At 39.0% G+C, this 18,524-nt stretch overlaps 1 protein-coding gene across 4 annotated transcripts in view; it reads left to right on the forward strand.

The window, feature by feature from the left end:
* The first annotated feature begins 4,013 nt into the window (after nucleotides 1-4,013).
* The window catches only part of SYK (spleen associated tyrosine kinase), a 45,335-nt gene continuing 30,824 nt past the window's right edge, over nucleotides 4,014-18,524 (forward strand). Inside the window, exons 1-3 of one of the 4 annotated variants that reach the window (XM_085566509.1) lie at nucleotides 4,014-4,395; nucleotides 15,609-15,721; nucleotides 17,057-17,141. In XM_085566509.1, coding sequence (XP_085422635.1) covers nucleotides 17,119-17,141 — 23 coding nt within the window. In that variant the 5' untranslated portion in view covers nucleotides 4,014-4,395; nucleotides 15,609-15,721; nucleotides 17,057-17,118. Of the gene's footprint in view, nucleotides 4,396-15,608; nucleotides 15,722-17,002; nucleotides 17,142-18,524 lie in introns of all 4 variants that reach the window. The other 3 variants (XM_085566507.1, XM_077790254.2, XM_085566508.1) reach the window with 3 other exon arrangements.

The following is an 18,524-nucleotide window of genomic DNA, read 5'->3' on the forward strand; positions in this document are numbered from 1 at the left end:
CCAGTAACTAATCATGGGCAAGCAGCAGAGGAAGTCATAAAGACCAGACTGCCCAAATCTTTGTTTCAATGTAAATACATATTTTGTAAAGCCATCTGGGCTCAAAACTCATCTTTTCTCAACTAATCTACAATCTTAGCTGGCATTGCCCCACATAAAATTTTAAATTTAGACATCATACCTCCTCATATCACGGTCTCTAATGTGTAAAAATTACATCCTACAACTACACTTATTCACTGGTAAGCAAAACTATCAACACTTTAAAGTGTGACACAGTTCTTTTTTTGAGGTAAAAATAGAGGGGAAAGGTGATAAATGTTGCTATTGCATGCAAAAAAATATATTATTAAAATATTTATATTTATCTAGATATAAAACAATACAGATAAAATTACAATTACTATACACTGATAAAGAAAATATCTTCACAGCCCTCAATTTTCTTTTCACTCTTCATTTCATATAGCAAAGACATTCATATAGCTACTGACATTTTTGGTCAAAGCAGTAAATTAGTGTGTAACCAAAACTGTCATAATTTATAGATTCTTAAAATGAGCAGGAAATTAAATTAATTTGTTGGACATCTCCCCCAGTTTATTTCTGTTTATGTGTTCTGAGTTTCTCCTAGGGATTGCCACTAATGTTTTCCACTTAAGTTGATCTATAAGTGAAAATTGTATGGAACACATATACCTGGTATTTAAAATCTATGAAATTTTTCAGACCTGGTCCTTACATAAAATAGGGATATTTACAACTCCTTGGATAACAGAAGGAGGCCAAAATATTTGAGATTATGGTTCTTACTTTTCGAAGCTCCTGATCCAGTTCAGTTTTTTTGACTCTAATACAGGACATCTGTACTAAAAGGTGGCTCTGCCTGTAGCAGAGGGTTGAAATGATCTTTAAGGTCATTTCCAATCCAAACCATTCCATGACATTTGGTTTTGTGTCCCAACATTGCTTTCAGGCTATTGACTCTTAATTTTCTCTAAATGTTTTTTACTGCTATTGTGCTAACATGGAATCACTGATTCCATCAAAATTAAAATGAAGTAGATAATAAATAACTCCCAAATAGCATATATTTTTTGCTCAAACCATGACTGAATTCAATGATCTGTGAAGAAATTTTATATGCCTTAAGCAAAATGCATTACTTCTGCATTCTTTTTGTAGAGATGTACAGTCCCAACTTACTCACAGTAATTTCTTCTATCATAGAGACTCTTTATTTTTAGCTGTAGGTATGGTCACCTGTTGAGAATTTAAACCTCAAATAAAATTGTCTGTCAGTGACATTGTATCTCTTGTTGCTACACATTTTAGGGAATTTTACATTTAATCAGACAAAAAAGTATCAGTTTAACTTAGGTGTTCCCTACTACAGAAATGCAGATGGCACTTCAGAAAATGCCCACCTTCAACCTAAAGGGTAAGCCACAGTACTAACCCTTACCTTGAGCAGAATTCTAGCAGGGCAAACAGCATCTGCAAAAGTTGTCTACACTTTAGGACAGAAACCAACATAAAAACTCCATCCTGGAGAATGAAATAAAAAATAATGCCTCAGTATGGCAGCTTCACTGAAGAAAGTCTTATTCCAACATGTATACAAACCCGTATTTTCCCCAAACCATCCAGTCCCTGTAACAATGAAGACAGAAGGAAACAGATGTAGTGGGAAAGCAACAGAATAGGCACTTAATTCAAATTTGCAAATTTTGGAGAGATTAAATTGTATAATTTTTTCTTCTAAATTTTACTGATCCTAGGAGCAGTATAGTAAAGAAATGAGGTTTGAGAATATTCTGATAAATCATTTAAGCAAACAATCATGACCACTGAAAGCAGAGGTCTTTCAAAATATATTGCCATAGTGAAAGCATTAAAACTCTCTCAGACACTCCCAAAAGGTTTGGAGTTAAATGTTGCAGTTATTATACTGCACAACTATTTGGACATCATATAAAAATTATTAATGTCTCCTGTATATATTCATGTTGGGTAGGAAAATCCACAAATTTACTGAATCTTTCAAAAAAAATCCAGATTTATACTTATTAAATATTTCCAGAAAAAAAGCAGGAATTATTTTACTTTATTGGTTGTTGGCCTTAAATAGAACTGGCGACACATTACAGGAAAGCTGCAGAATGATAATATATATGTTAGGATATACTAATATAAAACATTACATGTAACACATTAAATAAGATACCCCACTGTTGTGAGCACCTTACCAAAAATCAGTATCACAGAAGTCAGCTATTTGTATTAAATCTCATATTAAATGAGAGAAAAAAGAAACTGTGAACAGCCTAAAAAGTTCTTTGCTTCACTTACTGGATTTCCCCTCCACTGGTGCCATAAGCTGACCTGGGCCATCAGCCAAGCACCCACACAGCCAAATGCTCAGTTCCCCCTGCCCAGCAGGACTGACTACAGAGAAGGGAGATCAAGAAAGGCCATGTGTCAAGATAAATACAATTTAATAGGTGAAGGGGAAAACAACAAGATCACAACCACAACAAATGATGCAGAGCTGGTCACCCACCACCTCTCACAAGTGCAGAAACAACCAGCAAATACCAGATTGGTGGCCAGCTTGAAAGAAGCCCACATCCTTCCACCCTCTCTCATCTATACCCAGTTTTGAGTGCTAATCATGATAAGATCTTTGTTCACTTGCAGGCAACTATCCCAGCTCCGTCCCTTCCCAACTTCTTGTGCACCTCTAGCTTACACGCTGGGGACAGGGGTAAAGTGAAAAGTGGAGAAAGCCTTGACATTGTGCAAGTAGTGTACAGGGACAGACAAATTATTAGTGTGGTATCAATACTCTTTTAGCCAAAATCAAAGATACCGCACCATATTGGCTGCTGTAATGAAAGTTAATTCCTTCCCAGCAAGGTTCAGTACAATTGCAGTAGTGGTGATGTTTTTTCACCAATTTAAAGTACGACTTCCCCTTAAAAAACAGTTCATAATCCAATAATGACTTTCCAAAAGCTTTTCCTGCAGATCTGCTCACACTTGGATGTTGATAGGAAAAGAATACCATGAAAACAGGTTTAAGAATTTTCTAAGTTATTCTCTTTTTTTAACATGCAGACACTGCCAATAAAAAATGCACTGCCATTACAGCAATTGCCAAAAGTCCCACTGAAATAAACCAAAACCAGAGACCTTTTTAAATGGCATGAAATATGAGAGATTTGTACTTTGGCAGCTCTGTTGAATATCAGGTGGGTATACAGTCTATTTTGCAATAAGAGAGACAGTGTTTTGGCTGAAAATAATGCCTGTACCCCACAATAGTGCTAACACCAATTTATTATGGGGAAGAAGGAAGTGGATTTTTCCTGTTGCAAGGACCGCCCATCACGGGACACCACATGGTGTCATGCAGCACAGTCACTGCTGAAGGAGACCTGCCCAGTCTGGCCTAACCCAAGGTGCCTCATGCCACCCAGTCCTGTGTGACCTGCACCAGGAGTGGTTTGTCCCCAGGCAGTCGTGGTTGAAGGATAATGGCGCTTTTTGGCTGTGGTCTCAGCTTCCACAAGAATTAATTCCATCACACAGGGTGTGGAGGAGGCCTTGAAGAGGGATTTTCCTTCAGGCTAAGTGTCTGGGATGCTGGAGTCTCTTTCTCACCTGGAGCTGCTAAAAATGTTTGATGAAACTATGGGAGGAATTTTTGTGTGAAATACAGCAGGAAGGGTGATACTGTGCTATGGTTGGCCCTTTAGCTGCTCCAAAAGGAGACCCTCAGGGAGTCCTTTTCTCAGTACACACAAAGCACCAAAAAACTTCAATAAATTCACCAACTGGCATCTGGCATGTGCACCAATATGCACACATTCGTTTATTCCCTTTCGACAAGCCGCACTTGACGCTTTTCCACCCTCTGTCCCCAGCGTGGTGCTGAGCATCGACACATCCATCTTCCAAAGCCAGATGCCCGTGGGGCGACACTGGCGCTACCAGGAGCCCAAGGCAGGGGTCCGAAGGAGAGCAGCACAGCGGGGTCCCGGGGACAGCCCGGTCAGGAGGCACCAAGGGACGCACATCACGGGTCCCGAGCAGCGGTGCCGGGGGTCCGGAGGAGACGGACGCCAGCGGCTCCGGGGGCTGCAGCGCTGCATCCGAAAGAGTCCGGGGGCACGGCGGCTGGAGAGGAGGCAGAGCTCGCCCACACCGCGCTGAGGAAGTGGCCGCGGCTGCGAGCGAAAACGAGGAAGCGGCGAATCCGGCGGCGCTGAGGGAGGGTCCGGCGCCGCTCCGGCCGCAGCCCGGCACGGCTCGGCACAGCAGAGCCGCCCGCCCGAGGGCTGCCCCCGGAAGGAGGCGGCGGCGGGAGCCGAGTGACCCCGAGCAGCAGCGGTGAGCAGCGCGGGGACCGGAGCGGGGCCGGCCCGGAGCCGCCGCTCCTTCCCCGCCGCGGCCGGGGGATGCGGAGGGGGATGCGGACGGGGATACGGACGGGGATACGGACGGGGATGCGGACGGGGATGCGGACGGGGATGCGGACGGGGATGCGGACGGGGATGCGGACGGGCCGGGGCCGGGGACGCTGCTGTCCCCGCCGCGGGGTTTGGGGTGCCGGGGACGCCGGCAGAAAGGAGAGCCGGAGCGCTCAGCAGCGGTGGGAGGGATGCTGAGGCACCGGGACACGGGAGGGTCGCAAGGAGCGGCGGCAGAGAGGAGCGGCCGTGGCGGGGTGGGAGCGGGCGGCTGGAAACGCGCCACCAGCCTGAAAGCTGTCTGAATTGCCGTGCTTCGGAAAATAAATACCGCTAGCCCAGCGTCCCAAGAATTTAAATCTAAAACTCAAGCGCGAAAGAAAATTGATTTTGCTTTGTTGCGAGACGTTACTGTGGTGGCAGGTCTCAAACAGACCCAAATATACACAGAACTAGGGCTGCTGTCTGAATGGTGCATAGCCCGTAAAAGATTTATGCCTGGAAAAAAAAAAAAATCTTTAAAAAAGCGGGTTCTTTTACCAAACTTCCCTATTTTGTTTCCAAGAAAACAGCTGTGGTTATTGTATCACTAGTGGTCGATTCTTCAAGTCTGGGTGCCAGAGAAATTTCTCTTAGTTTTGTGTTCTGCTGGCATTATTCATATCTTTGGTAGCACTGTACCGCATGCATTGTATGTTGTAGCTGTCTAGATTAGTTTGAAATGATGTTATGTGATGTTTTCTTGGACAAAGTAAAACAAGATTTTTGTTAGATGAAACAATCCCTTAGAAGAGTGGCAAGTGGAGTATGAGTCTGGCCAAGTTACATGATATATTTATTGTAAAACAATTATTTAACGTAAATTTAAAATGAAATTATTCTTCTTTAGGGCATTAACAGTTTATAGGATTTTTTTATTGTTCTTTTCCATTTGGTTTCTTTCTTGCTCTTTTTATCCACAAAAGCATAGATCTCCTGAGTCCTTGGGTTGGATCCATGGAGTAATCCATGGACACAGCCATCCAGTACAGATGCATGTAGTTTCAGCATGCAAAGCTCTGTATTTTTACAGGCTTGGAGGCCATACAGTGTAGCAGTGTAGACTGAGGCAGTCCCGTTAGCGGAACTGTGACTTCTTTTTTTTTTTTTTCTTCATCCCTCTGTTGAGCACTGAGAGATAAATAAGGAAGTTTGAATGTTCTTTATGTTGTGACAGTTATCTCATGAGCGAGCAAGATTATAGTCATAGATATGTATATGTTAACTAAAGAGTTTGAAATCAGATGTATTTTTTTAAATGGCTGAAATAGATAAAAGTATAGCATTATTTTGGTTTTCACAATCACTTAAAAATCACTACAAAATACCATGATAAATATAGTTGACACATTCAAGGGGTTTTTTCAGTTAAAAAATATTAACACTCTGTCAAAGCAAGGGTGAACTGTGCAGCTTTCCCTTTTGCACATTGTTGCAATTTGATACAAGAGCAGAATTAGATCCAAAGCCACAGGAAGATAAAAGCAAATTTATTTTTAGAATTAGCTAGCAGTTTATGTTGAGCACAAAATAACAGTTTCAAAGACTTATGGTGAAATTATAAGCTTGTCTTAAACACGTTGGAAGATACCAATGGCCAAAAAAAAATAATCTAGAGTAATTTCCTTAGTCTCCCATATTTTCTTCTGGATCAAATAGGACAGAAGTATTAGAAGCAGGAGAAATCACTTCTGAAATATATGTTGTGTTCAGAAGTCATAGTCTCTCAATGATAATTTTCTCCTTTTTTGCAAATTACACTTCTTTTTTCTTAATCCTTTTTCAAGACTCAATATTTAGCAGAAGACAATGAGTCCAATGCCACTGTTGATGTGAATACTATAAGAGTAAGAAATCTGTTTGCATCTGAAAATTCTAGGTAGTGTTGTCCTTTTTCCAGATTTACAAACCTTTGAGCCAGTACACCAGGATCTCTTGTGTACACATTACACAAACTGTGCCAGAATCTGCCTTCAGTTGCATGTGTTTATGTCTAGAATAGCACAGCTGAAAAAGGGAACTTGTCAGGGTTTATATCATAATTACAAGGAATGCAAGAGTTATCTATAAATGTGAGTAATAGTCACAGAAAAATCATTCCAAATGAGTCTTCTAATCTGTTATGTTGTGCTCGAAATAAACCACTAGCTGCTTCTACAAACTACCTCTTTTTTGCTTGAATGTAAATGTGTGCTTGAGTTGCTCCAGTGGGGCAAGAGTGCTTATACCACTCAAGTTGAAGATGGGCTTGCAGGTGTTTGTGGGTGTCAGTAGTAAGGTTCAGTCGTAAGAATGAAAACTTTTCATCTTGCAATGATTTACAGTATCAACTTCTTAATTTCTAATTTAAGAAAATGTAAAATACCAATTCATTGTAGAGAAACAATTTTGTAGTTCAATTTAACAGTAGTTTTGCTTGCATTTGACGAAAGAAGAAAATCTTGGTGGGGGAGGAGAGGGCAGCTCACTACATGTCTCAGCTGGCATTTCTAGAAATGCTTTTACAAAAACGTGTTCTTAATATCTGTACTACTTTTTCAGAAAAACATTATTAATTTCTGGAGTTGGATTTAAGCCTTTCAGCCACTCTTGAGAAAAAGAAACTTTGGGCTTTGCAGTATCCTTCCCTAATCTTTTGTATGGTGTAAGATAGTACAATACACAATTATTAATATTTATTTAAGGCGTGGTAAAATCATTTAATCACAAAGCTCTTGCTTAGTATTTGCATTGTAGTTTAAGATTCCAGTAGCAAGGGTACATAGTGGATATTGTTTACCTTTTAATTTCACTATATAGGGTAATGTGAAGGCATACAGTTAAGCAGAAGAAAACATTTCCTACTGACTTCTTCATTGCATGTTGAGGTGATTGGAAAACATCAGCATTACAAATGCAGGAAGTGTGAAGGAGCTGTATGACCCTGAACCAAAAAGGAAAAATTCCAGGATTTGCTGTAGCAAATGATAATTAATAAATAAATATGATGCTTGACATGGAAACATTGCCTGCCTCAAAGAAATAAAATACAATTTTGTAGTTTGTGTATGCATTCCAAATTTGAAATTAGGTTATAACCTCCGGTGCCTTTACATATGATGATTAATGATATTTCTTAAGAGTTGCTCTTCTAAAAATGAAAGAAAATATAAAAATACTTTTGAGACTTACAGGGATCCTAATGTTATGAAGTGACTTCAGTATATCTATATTGCGACCAGTGTTATTTAATATCTTCATTAATGGCAGATAAAGGGACCAAGTGCATGCTCAAGAAATTTTTAGGTAACACCGAGCTGAGAGGTGCAGTTGACACACCTGAAAGATGGGATACCATCCAGAGGGACCTGGATAAGCTCGAGAAGTGAGGCCATAGGAACCTGAGGAGATTTAACAAGGTTAAAGGTGCTGCACTGGGTCGGGGCAGCCCTCAGTACTGACACAGGCTGGGAGATGGAGAGCAGCCCTGTGAGAAGGATTTGGGGGTGCTGGTGGTGAGAGGCTGGACATGACCCAGCCGTGGGCACTCCCAGCCCAAAAGCCAAACGTGTCCTGGGCTGCATCCAGAGCAGCGTGGGCAGCAGGGGAGGGAGGGGATTCTGCCCCTCTGCTCTGCTCTGGTGAGAGCCCACCTGGAACCCTGCATCAGCCCTGGGGTCCCAGCACAGGGAGGACATGGAACTATTGGAGCAAGTCCAGAGGAGGTCACCAAGGTGATTGGAAGGATGCAGCACCTTTCCTATGAGAAAAGTCTGAGAGAGTTGGGAATGCTCAGCCTGGAAGAGAGAAGCATTCCAGATTACCTAATTGCAGCCTTGCAGTACCTGAAGGAAACCCAGAAAAAAAAAGATAGATAGACAATTTATAAGAGCATATAGTGACAGGACAAGGTAGAATGGCTTAAAACTCTGTTGGTTTAGATTACATATTAGGAAGAAATTGTTTACAGTGAGGGTGGTGAGGCACTGGGAGAGTTTGCCCAGGGATGTTGTGGATGTCCCATCCCACAAGTGTTCAAGGCCAGGCTGGGGCTGGCCCCCCAGGATGGGGCTCTGAGAAAACCTGGTCCAGTGAAAGGTGTTTCTGCCTGTGACAGGGGGATTGAATCTAGATGATCTTTAAGGTCCCTGCAACCCAAGCTACCCTTTGATTCCATTATTTGCAAAATGCTGCTTCCCTTTGTACCAGGTACCAGAGTAAATAATTAAAAATTTATATGTATTAGAACCTAAATGACCAGGATACAGGAGTATGATTACAGATGGTTTGTCCAGTTCCATTATCACTCGGTTTGTAGTAAACTGATGTTAGAATATGTTGGTTGACAAGCTAGGACTACTCAATCATTTCTCCAGTTTTGCTCTCATTTGCTTTGTGATAGTGTTCCTCCAAACAGATATGGATTTTCAGGTGATTGAGTGGAAAAAATGTCCAGTAAAAATTCCAACAACTTTGCCTTCTTTAAAAATGGAAAGAGGCAGCAGAAGGAATTTTTCACCACTGAAAAAATCAGTGGTGAAATTCACCACTGAGCAGAAGATATGAGGTGGTAAAAGCTTTGATAAAGAAGCAGGACTTCTGGCATGGTAGTGTGGAAGTCCAGCCGTGTAAATCCCTGAGGCAATATCTAGGCTAGGGGTGGAGCTGAAATTGACAGGAAACACAATCGTGATTAGAGGCAACTAGAGAAAACACTTTCAGAAAGTGGTAGAGTAGTGTATGTACCAAGGAATCAGAAAATTGCTGAAATATTTTAATGTCATAAATCCTTATCTTAAGCAACAGATTCAGTAAAATGAGTAAGGTGTCACCATTTCATGCATCACCCACAGACCATCCCTACCCTCTTGGAGGGACATTCTCTTATTTTCCCCGATTGTATAAAAAAAATGAAGTAAATGAGTGGGGGGAAAAAGAGGAAGAAACCACAAAACTTCTAAGACCATAAAAGAAATAGAATCCAGAACATATAGAGACAGTATGTGTCTTAGCTAAAGCCTGTGTGACTGAGAACATGCTGATCTAAATGCTAAAATGTGTGTTGCTGCTGACCCCTGAGTGTGTAGTTCTGCTTTTAAAAGTTCTAGTATTAATTTCAAAATTGGCTCAGTTTAAAACAATATTTACCTTTGTTTTACAAAACTTATTTCTTGATTTTTTGATAGAGTTACTTGAAATGAATGATTTTACTTGAATGATTTTCTTCATTTTGATTCAAAACCTGAGGTTAGAAATATGCTATAAAGACAATCCTTTCCCCCCTAAAAATTCTTGTAAAGTGAATTACAGAAAAGCTTCAGCTGAAAAAAAATCTTTTTGCTGTTTTGTTTGGAGGGAACATAGGAAAGGTAGCTGATATGTGTTTAATAAGCAGTTGCTTATGGGTAAATTCTTAATGTGGGAAAGAGACCAAATTTGATAAATTGAATCAAGAAGATAAATCCATGCAAAAAAACCCCACAAACCTAAAATTTTGTCAAGGTTTGATACCATAGAATCACAGAAAGATTTGGATTGGAAGGACCATAAAGATCATTTATCTCCAAGTGCACTGGGAGATTCAGGGACACTTTTTGCTAAACCCAGTAGCTCAATATCTGAAATACGTGGAATATTGAGCAAAGGAAGCAGCACTAGTACTGTCAACTTTGGCATAAATTTATAAATGTCACTGCTGCATTTCATAGAATTCATATGAATTCCACAGTGTTTTGCTCAGGAGTTACTAAAGCAAGTAGGATGTTTAAGTAAAGATTATTTTTCCAGGTTGGATAACCAGATTAGCTATCTTTTGAATCAGCGAGCATCTTGCTGCTGTGAAGTGAAAATTATCACTTACTTAAGATAAGTATCAGAGCACTGCTCTGAACAGTTCTGACACCCCAGAATTGAGGTGATCATTAAGGGAAGCTGTGAGTGTCTTTTCCATCCTCAGTTATCAGGTGCAGTTGGCAAGAAATCTCATGCTACCTCAGGTGCAGGGAATAACTGTGTGACTGTCATCATCCAGTAAATGCATCAAAGATCTGCTTTGCAGGTACTTCTATGCACAAAAGTGCAGGGGAAACACCCCAGTATGGGATGAGTGAACTCAAAACCACTGGAACATGCTTTCTGAAAAGGATGCAGAGCTGTGTTCACTTGGGAGCAGCAGTGTGTTGAGGCCATGATGTTGCTAGTGTAAAATCCACTTACCTCCAACTCTCAAGAGACAAGTTTCATCAAATGGAAGTGGCTTTTTGTTATCCTGACATAGCAATTATCCATAGAGGCAATCACCAGTGGACCATTTAGAGATGGAGCTGCTGATGCTGTGCAGAGAACAGGACACCATCAAAAAAGAGGCCCCTTTTTCCAGCCTGGCAGTTTGTCATGCAAGAGACAGGGAAATACTGCCTATTGGCCCAGAACACACTGAGGCCAGGTGCATCCTCTTGCTACCCAGAGTGATAAATTTGCCTTATCAAGAGTATTCAGTTGGTCCAGGGGTTGCTAATGGGCTTACTTTTTAGGATGGGAAGAGTGGGCACATATCTCTCTCTGTGTATAGTGTTTCTGGAACATTCTATGTTTTATATGAGAGGAGAGGGTAGGTTTCAGTTTGTTTGCTGGTTAAAATTAGTTCCTGCCTGTTAAGAGACTGTTCTGTCTTTATATCAATGAGAAGTTTTTTCTGTGCTGCTTGTTCTGATGATAAAGGCTGATATGGGGAGAGATACAGACTTAGTCTTTTCTAAATGGCTGATGCACTAATGAAGAGTCTGTTTTGCAAAGCAGTCTGTCTTTTATGATACCTGTGTCCTCATAAAACATAGTCAGGAAGAGCTGGTGCAATTGTTGGATTATAGTATTTTTCAAGAAAAGCATTCCTTTCCTAACAAAAATGCTGTTAAATAAAGAATGCTTTACTGCAGGAGTGTTGAGGCACTTGAACTGGTTGCCCAGAGAACTTGTAAATGCCCCTGGCAGTCTTCAAGGCCAGACTGGATGGGGTTCTGAGAAACTTGGTCAGGGGAAACGTATTTCTTCCTGTAACAGGGGGTTTGGAAGTAAGTGATCTTTCAGGTTCCTTCTAACCTGAACAATGCTATGCTTCTATATTTCTAATTATTAGATAGATTTTAAGAAAGATTTTTACTGTTGTCAACCTGGCTATGTGAGCTAGTATCACATCTTCCTTTCAAAAAACAGAAATGCTTGACCTTTTTTCCCATACCTCTGTGGGTGTCAATTCTTTGTGAGTGTAATTTCCATTAAGAGATGGTGCTTACAGTGTGTCTGTGGCAGAACATTTACCTGGCCTGTGCTCCTAGCAGAAGCTTTTCAAAAAATAAGAAAACATGGCATGGTTTTTATAGACTCTAGAATGTAGCACTGGGAAGGCTTGCCCAGTTTTATAGAAGCTTGCCTATTCTAGGAGTATGACAGGCAAGTTGTTTTTGTTCCTGCAGTAATTTCTGTGCTTTCTATATAAAGAAGAATACTGCAGACTGTTTCAGATGGCAAAATAACCTTGGTCTGAAAGAGGAACCTGCCTCATTTTACCACTCTGACTCATGGAGCCAGTCCATTGAGGCATCTGTTCAGCAAAGGTTTTAGCAATTACAAAGATGGACCAATAAATTTCAGATAAGGAATGAAGTGTAATGGGGTCCAAGTGTTCTTGCTTAACAGTAAGTGAAGGCTAATATTCATGGCTGAGAAACTGAGACAATTTATATATCCACAGCCTCTAGACTTGGAACTGAGTAGAGACAGACCTGAACAAAGAAGAGGAGTTAATCCCTGCATAATAGCTCTGGAAATGCCAGCCTGCCACAATTACTGATTTTTAAAAGTCTAATGAAGACACTTGCTGGAATGTAAAATAAACCTATCTTGTGGAACCGCAGTGATGTTTATCTGAAACTTTGAATGAAATGTGGCATTTTGTCTTAGTCCTGTAAGGCTATAAAACTTTGAGGCTGTTGTAATAATGTTGAATTTCTCCTGGATTTTTTTTTTTTTAATGGATGAAGCTTTTCATTCACTTTCCATTTGGTTATAGCAACTTGCTTCTCTAATTCATGATCTTTAGTTCTGAGATGTCTTGCCAGCAAATTTGATAGAAATGTCAGAAGGAAGGAAAAACAAAGTTATGGCTTGTGGATCCATCCACAATTGGATGCTGGTCCTTCTGGAAGCCAGCCTTTCTCAGATCTTATGGTAAAGAAAATTTACAGTATCATCAGCTCTCTGCCCAAGGCACTCTTTTGTGTGTGTTTGGAAATTGGACAGATATTCCAGGTTTTGACTTCCTGGAAAAAGATGAATGTTTTGAATCAATGTTTTTGGTGTAGCACTCTGATAGATCTTTTTCTGGCTACTTCTTTCTGAATTGTGAAAAATAATAGACCATGGTGAACCTTGAAAGAAGATTTTGGGACTGGGGGAAAATTTAGTGATAGTTAGATGTGTTTTGTTTTACTGTGCCATCACTGTCTTGTCCATAACAGTTTTGTTATTGCTGTCTCTGTGAAAACTCTTTTGTAAAAATGAAAATGTATTCCACTTGGCAACATGCTACACTGTCATATTTAATGTCACTGTAACTTGGACCCTGAAAATATGCAGGCCATTGGCTAAGCTGTTCAATCTCTTTTTAGTGGTTTCAGTGATTTCTTGCAAGAAAGATTATAATTTTTTTGTTTTGCTCTTCATGTATTTTCACTGACTTTGTACGCTCATTTCACAGCTCTCTCCATGCAATCATAGTGTGATCTATGGCATGCAAAGGAGTTTTACTTTTTACTGTAATTCTGGGAAGTAAATACATGTTTGAAACAAAACCATAAAGGAACAATGCATATATGTATATATACGTGTGTGTGTGTGTGTGTATGTATATACATTTATGTATGTCTCAGTAGCTCCTGAAGGGAGATAGTTGGGGCTCCCTGAGTAAGACTTTTGTAACTGCATCCCAACACAGGCTTTTTTTTTTCCTTTTTCTTTTTTATTCCCCCCTCCACCAGCATTGTACAATTATACCTGTACTATTCTGCAGTCACTACAGTGGCACAGCTGATCTTAGTGAAGATCTGTCTGTGCCCAAAGAAGTTTGCTCACATCTTATCACAGCAGGAAAATGGGAGATTAGACAGGGATCTGCCTGCAGTATCTGAAATGCTTTCCTGCAGATTTACCTCATCCCAGTGGTTCCATTATTTATACGGTGGTTTAATAGGGACAAATCACAGTTGAGTATTTTGTCCCCATAGAAATGATGCCACCCATTTTATGTCTGAAATTCTTGATTTGATGAGAGACATGTTTGGCGAGAGGCAGTGTTTGTATTTGTGACAGTGTAAGAGTGGAAATAGATGTAAGGGAATTTAAAAGGAGAAAAAATTGTTTGGGGTTTTTTGGTTGTTTTTTTTCTATTTTTAATATGTGTGAAAATCATAGGATTTTTTACTTCCAGGGAAAGAATTACTGCAATCCATAAACACCTATTTTTTTTTTTTTTAAATTCTTTCACAGTAGCATGCTGAGCTTTATAAAAGACCAAAGCAGAAAAACTTCATTAGAGGAAAACTATGGCATATGAAAAGATTACCAAAGACATGAGAATCCCAAAAGAAAGGTGTATAAGAGAAACAATAGATTCCTAGCATCAGTGAAGAATGGTTTTTTTAGTGATGAATGCTCCTTCATGAGCTCAGGTCAGAAGCTTTTATAGAAAAGCCCTAAAGAGAACATGAATGCTCTGGTACTTTTTCTAAGCATCTGTTTGCCTTGTAATAGGGCAGTAATTGTGTTGACAGGTCAAGTAGTTTTTCCTCAGGAAATATTTCAGCAGCTAGAGTGCCTGGAGTAGTCTGATGATATCAGAATGTCAGATGCAATTTTGAGTAAATGAGGGCATTTCTGGGATGTTTCAATAGAGAAAAAAAAAATATCTATCTGTCCGCAGTATTGATTAAGATGACTCCAGAAAGTAAATCTATAGGAAAATATTTTATAAAATCCAATTTTTTGAAGCTCCTGAGGCTTTTAGGTGTGTTTGTGATATTCCTTTTTAGTTCATTTTATGAATGACTCCTTAATATAGTTGGTAGTAGATGAAATACCAATGCCACCTGTTTAGTAGGCACATGCTTGTTCTGATATGGCCAAAATGCTGAGGATTTACATGAATGAGGGCACAAACTCTTTCGTCTTAAGCTGAGAAAGAGGCTAGCTAGGCCACTAACTTTCATAATAATGATAAAACATTAACCTGTTACAAACTGGACAATCCTAAAGCTCAGTGATCATATTTTTAGATCCAGGTTTTGAATTTCCCATCAGACAAGTGTTCTGGTCCAAAGCTACCATGTTCCCTATTTTTCCCAGACAGATTTTAATTGAGCTATGTTTCTGTAAAAGAATACATTGCAGTATTTAAAAACCTTAGCAGAAACACCGTTGTCACCCTAAAAGCATCACAATATAAAATAAAAAGCAAAAATATCTGAAAGAAAGAAAATGCTTCTGAAACCGAACTGTTAAAGTAAAATATGGAACTTGACACCCAAGACAAGTATTTTTATTAGATAGAGGTGCTAAGGAAAGAGCCCAGTGTTGAAGAAATAATAAAAATTTGACAACATGTACTTGCTAGCATTATTGTCAGTATGAATTGACAATATGAACATATAACAATATGAAACTTGCTAAAAACTAGCACATGCTTTCTGTATCTGTCAGCACTGGGAAGGAGCATCTGTGGAATAACAGCAAAGTCTTTGAAGATGAAAAAGGCATTTTTAGAGTCTGAAGTACAAGTCAAAAAGCAGAGCAGTATAGCTTAGATTGTTAGTAAAATGTTGCAGAACTCAGAGATGAGTGTTTGGTTGTATGAGGAAAACTTTTCATGGAGAAGCTGGAGAAAACACATGGAGAAGGAGGCCCAAGCGTGAGTGATGGAAATGTTGCTGCAGGCTGTAAGCTGATTGGAGCACAGCAGGTGCAGACTGAGACACAGTGCCCTGAGCATCAGTACTCAGCAAGGGCACTTCCCTGAGGAATGCCAGAACTCAAGGAAATATAAGTGTCACTTTTTCCTTCTAGACACATCCCCTTCAGTGTGATGAGTGGGACTTTGTTTGAAGATATCTACAAAAGTTGCAAAATCACCAGTATTACCAGTTGAACTACACCGGATTTCAAATGTTTCTCAGTAGGTCAGTAAATTCACTCTAGTGCCCTGATCAAACTCTAATTTGTTTGAATTACTTTATAAAATTATATTCTGTTGTATTTCCCTGCCTTGACTTCCTTTTAGACACTTGCTGTTTTCTTCCTTTGTTTCTGCGTAATTTGCTCATAAAAACTCCTTTCCTAAGGTGTAGATAGAAATTAAATTTTCATGTTTATACAAAAAGGTAAAGGAGGCATGTAGAGGTAATCTGATGATGAAATTAAGACCATCGTTCAGCTATCTACACACACTGGAACGTGATTTTAAGGATGCAAAAATAAGAATAGAACAGTAATTCAAATCCATTTTCTTTGTTAAACTTCTTCAGATTTAGTTTTTTAAAAGTGAGGTAGTTGCAATGGATTTATAATACTTCAGTGCCAATTATTTCAAAGTGTGCATTAGTTTGGAGTATACCTTTAAGGTTCTCCTGAAACCATGAAACTATAAAAATATTTAATATAGTATATCAAGTCACCATCAAAAGTGTATTTATAATTCTATGCATACTGAATTTCTTCTAGTTTTCAGGTGAGTTACATAAGTTGAAAATATGGTGAAGAATCTTAAAAAACTTGTGCTGCTTTTCTCAGAGGCACACATCTTGATTCCAAGAATCCTAATTAAATAGGATCTTCAGAAAACTGTACATTCATATTATTCTTTTTTTATTAATGTTTTCCAGGGTATAATTAGAGAACTGTTGAAGTTCTTAAACTTCAAGTGGTACTTAAAATATCACCCAGTTCTAGAACAAATTGTTTCAATAAGCATATTTTCATCATTTGACACTGTCTAGTGTGCCTTATATGTATGTATGCATGCAAGACATTTACTTTAAACCTTACTTCTTTATTTTCATAACCCTGCTCACAGAATACTACTTTGGAAAACAAGAAAAGGTGAAAAAATAGCTGCCTAAATAAGGAGCATTTTTTTGGCACACTATTTCACCACTACATGGCTTTTGATCTTTGTCACATTTCAGTCATCTTGTCCATGAAGGAATAAACTAATCAATCAGAAATTCCTAAGTCTCTCACCATTATACTGTTTGGTCTTTTTAGAAAAATTCATATTCCTATTTATATTTTTTTAATGTTAGAAGGGAGATAGTACCTTGGTAATATTATAATATTTGCTAAGCAAACTTTTCAATATAGTAATTATTCTCCCTTTGTTCTTGTCTAAATATTAGATTAAATAGAATTAAGCTAAGTTTTGCAGTGTGGTTAGCAGAGATTTTTTTTCTAACACCTTCCAGGTGAGTTTTCCTTCATTTTGCTCATCTGTTCTGAGAGAATGTTTTGCTTCCTAGTATGCATGAAATGTGTGAGGTACTAAACTCTTGTGCTATGGCAGAAGTACCCTGCAGAGTTGATGAGGAAGCTGCCTGAGAGGAAGTGAGTACTTAATTTTCTTATGTGTTTGTGTAATATTTTTCTTTCACGTAGGATACGCCTGATATTTGCATGCATTTGTAGCTTCCTTAAAAGTCATATTTAGCGACCAAGGGGAGAGTTGCACTTAAGACCCTCTGTGGCTGTTATGCTCAAGTGCCTCTCTTGGGTAGCCAGCCACACTTCCTTCAGCACTCAGGAGGGTGAAGCCTTACATTCAACCTTAGGGGTCGAATCTCCATTTCACAGCTTCATGTTTGTAACTGCACTGGCTTGAAAACACTGCACTCTTTGTGCACCTGGAAAAACTTAGAGGAGGAGAAAACTCTGAATTCAAGCATTTTCTTCTATTCCTTTACTGATCCCAGAAGGGTATTGCACTCCCAAAACAAAGGCAAGATTTTGAAATTCCAAATGAAGAGAATAGCCATCCCAAATTCAGACATTCTTCCAAAATTGTTAAGTAGTTTTTAATCATTATCTAAAGTTCTTTTGTGATTATTTGCCTCTATGCATGCCCAGGAGATGCTGCATCACTCCAAATATTTCCTACCATTGCTAAACACTAAATATTCTTCACATATTGGAAAGTGGGGTAGAAAACCTGGCCTGAAATCGACCAACGGTAACATATTTTGTGAAAGTAAATCGGGCCATTGTTTTCTGAAACAGATATAAATAAATAATTTGTAAAATATTAGAGATCATCAGAATCCTGCTGCTGTTCTTTTCATAACTGAGAAATATTCTTCTTGTTTTGGAAACCTGTTATACAGCAGACCTCCTCATTCTGAAGATTTAACAGTCCCTCACCAGTGCCATCACTGACATTTCATCTAAATTGAAACCAGTGGATTTCCCCCTGCCCTTCTGCCTTTTAAGAACTTTTTGTTCCTGAAGAGTGTGTAGAAAACATTGAGATTAATAAGAGACAAAAAATACTCTGGAGAATAGCCTGATTTGAAACACATTATAGTCAAAGTGAATTTAAATTTCAGTAGTCCTAAAGTTTTTTTGTAGACAGGGATGATGTGTTCACCCCCTCTAACCTTGTCTCCCACCCTACTTTTATTAGCTGTTATTTTCATTCTGAAGTTTTTTATCTTTTTTAAGTCTGAAACTAGAAGTATGGCAAAAATTAACTTTAATGAATTACATTAATTAAAATAAAGTTCTACAGATGAAGATTGTGGTGATATTTTTCTGCTTGATACATGTTCAGTATGTATTATTGAGGTGTTTTGAGCAGGCAGTGCAGTACCATTCTTGGCATGAGGCACCATATGGGATTATTTCTTCCTTTTCTTAAAGTTGTACATTGCTGGTGAAGAGCCAGTGTTGATCATTCATGCATCCAAATTCTTTCCTTACTAAAAACCTAATAGT

This window comes from Lonchura striata, chromosome Z (assembly GCF_050655825.1).
Source record: "Lonchura striata isolate lonStrDom1 chromosome Z, ASM5065582v1, whole genome shotgun sequence".
In the NCBI taxonomy this organism is placed as follows: Eukaryota; Metazoa; Chordata; class Aves; order Passeriformes; family Estrildidae; genus Lonchura; species Lonchura striata.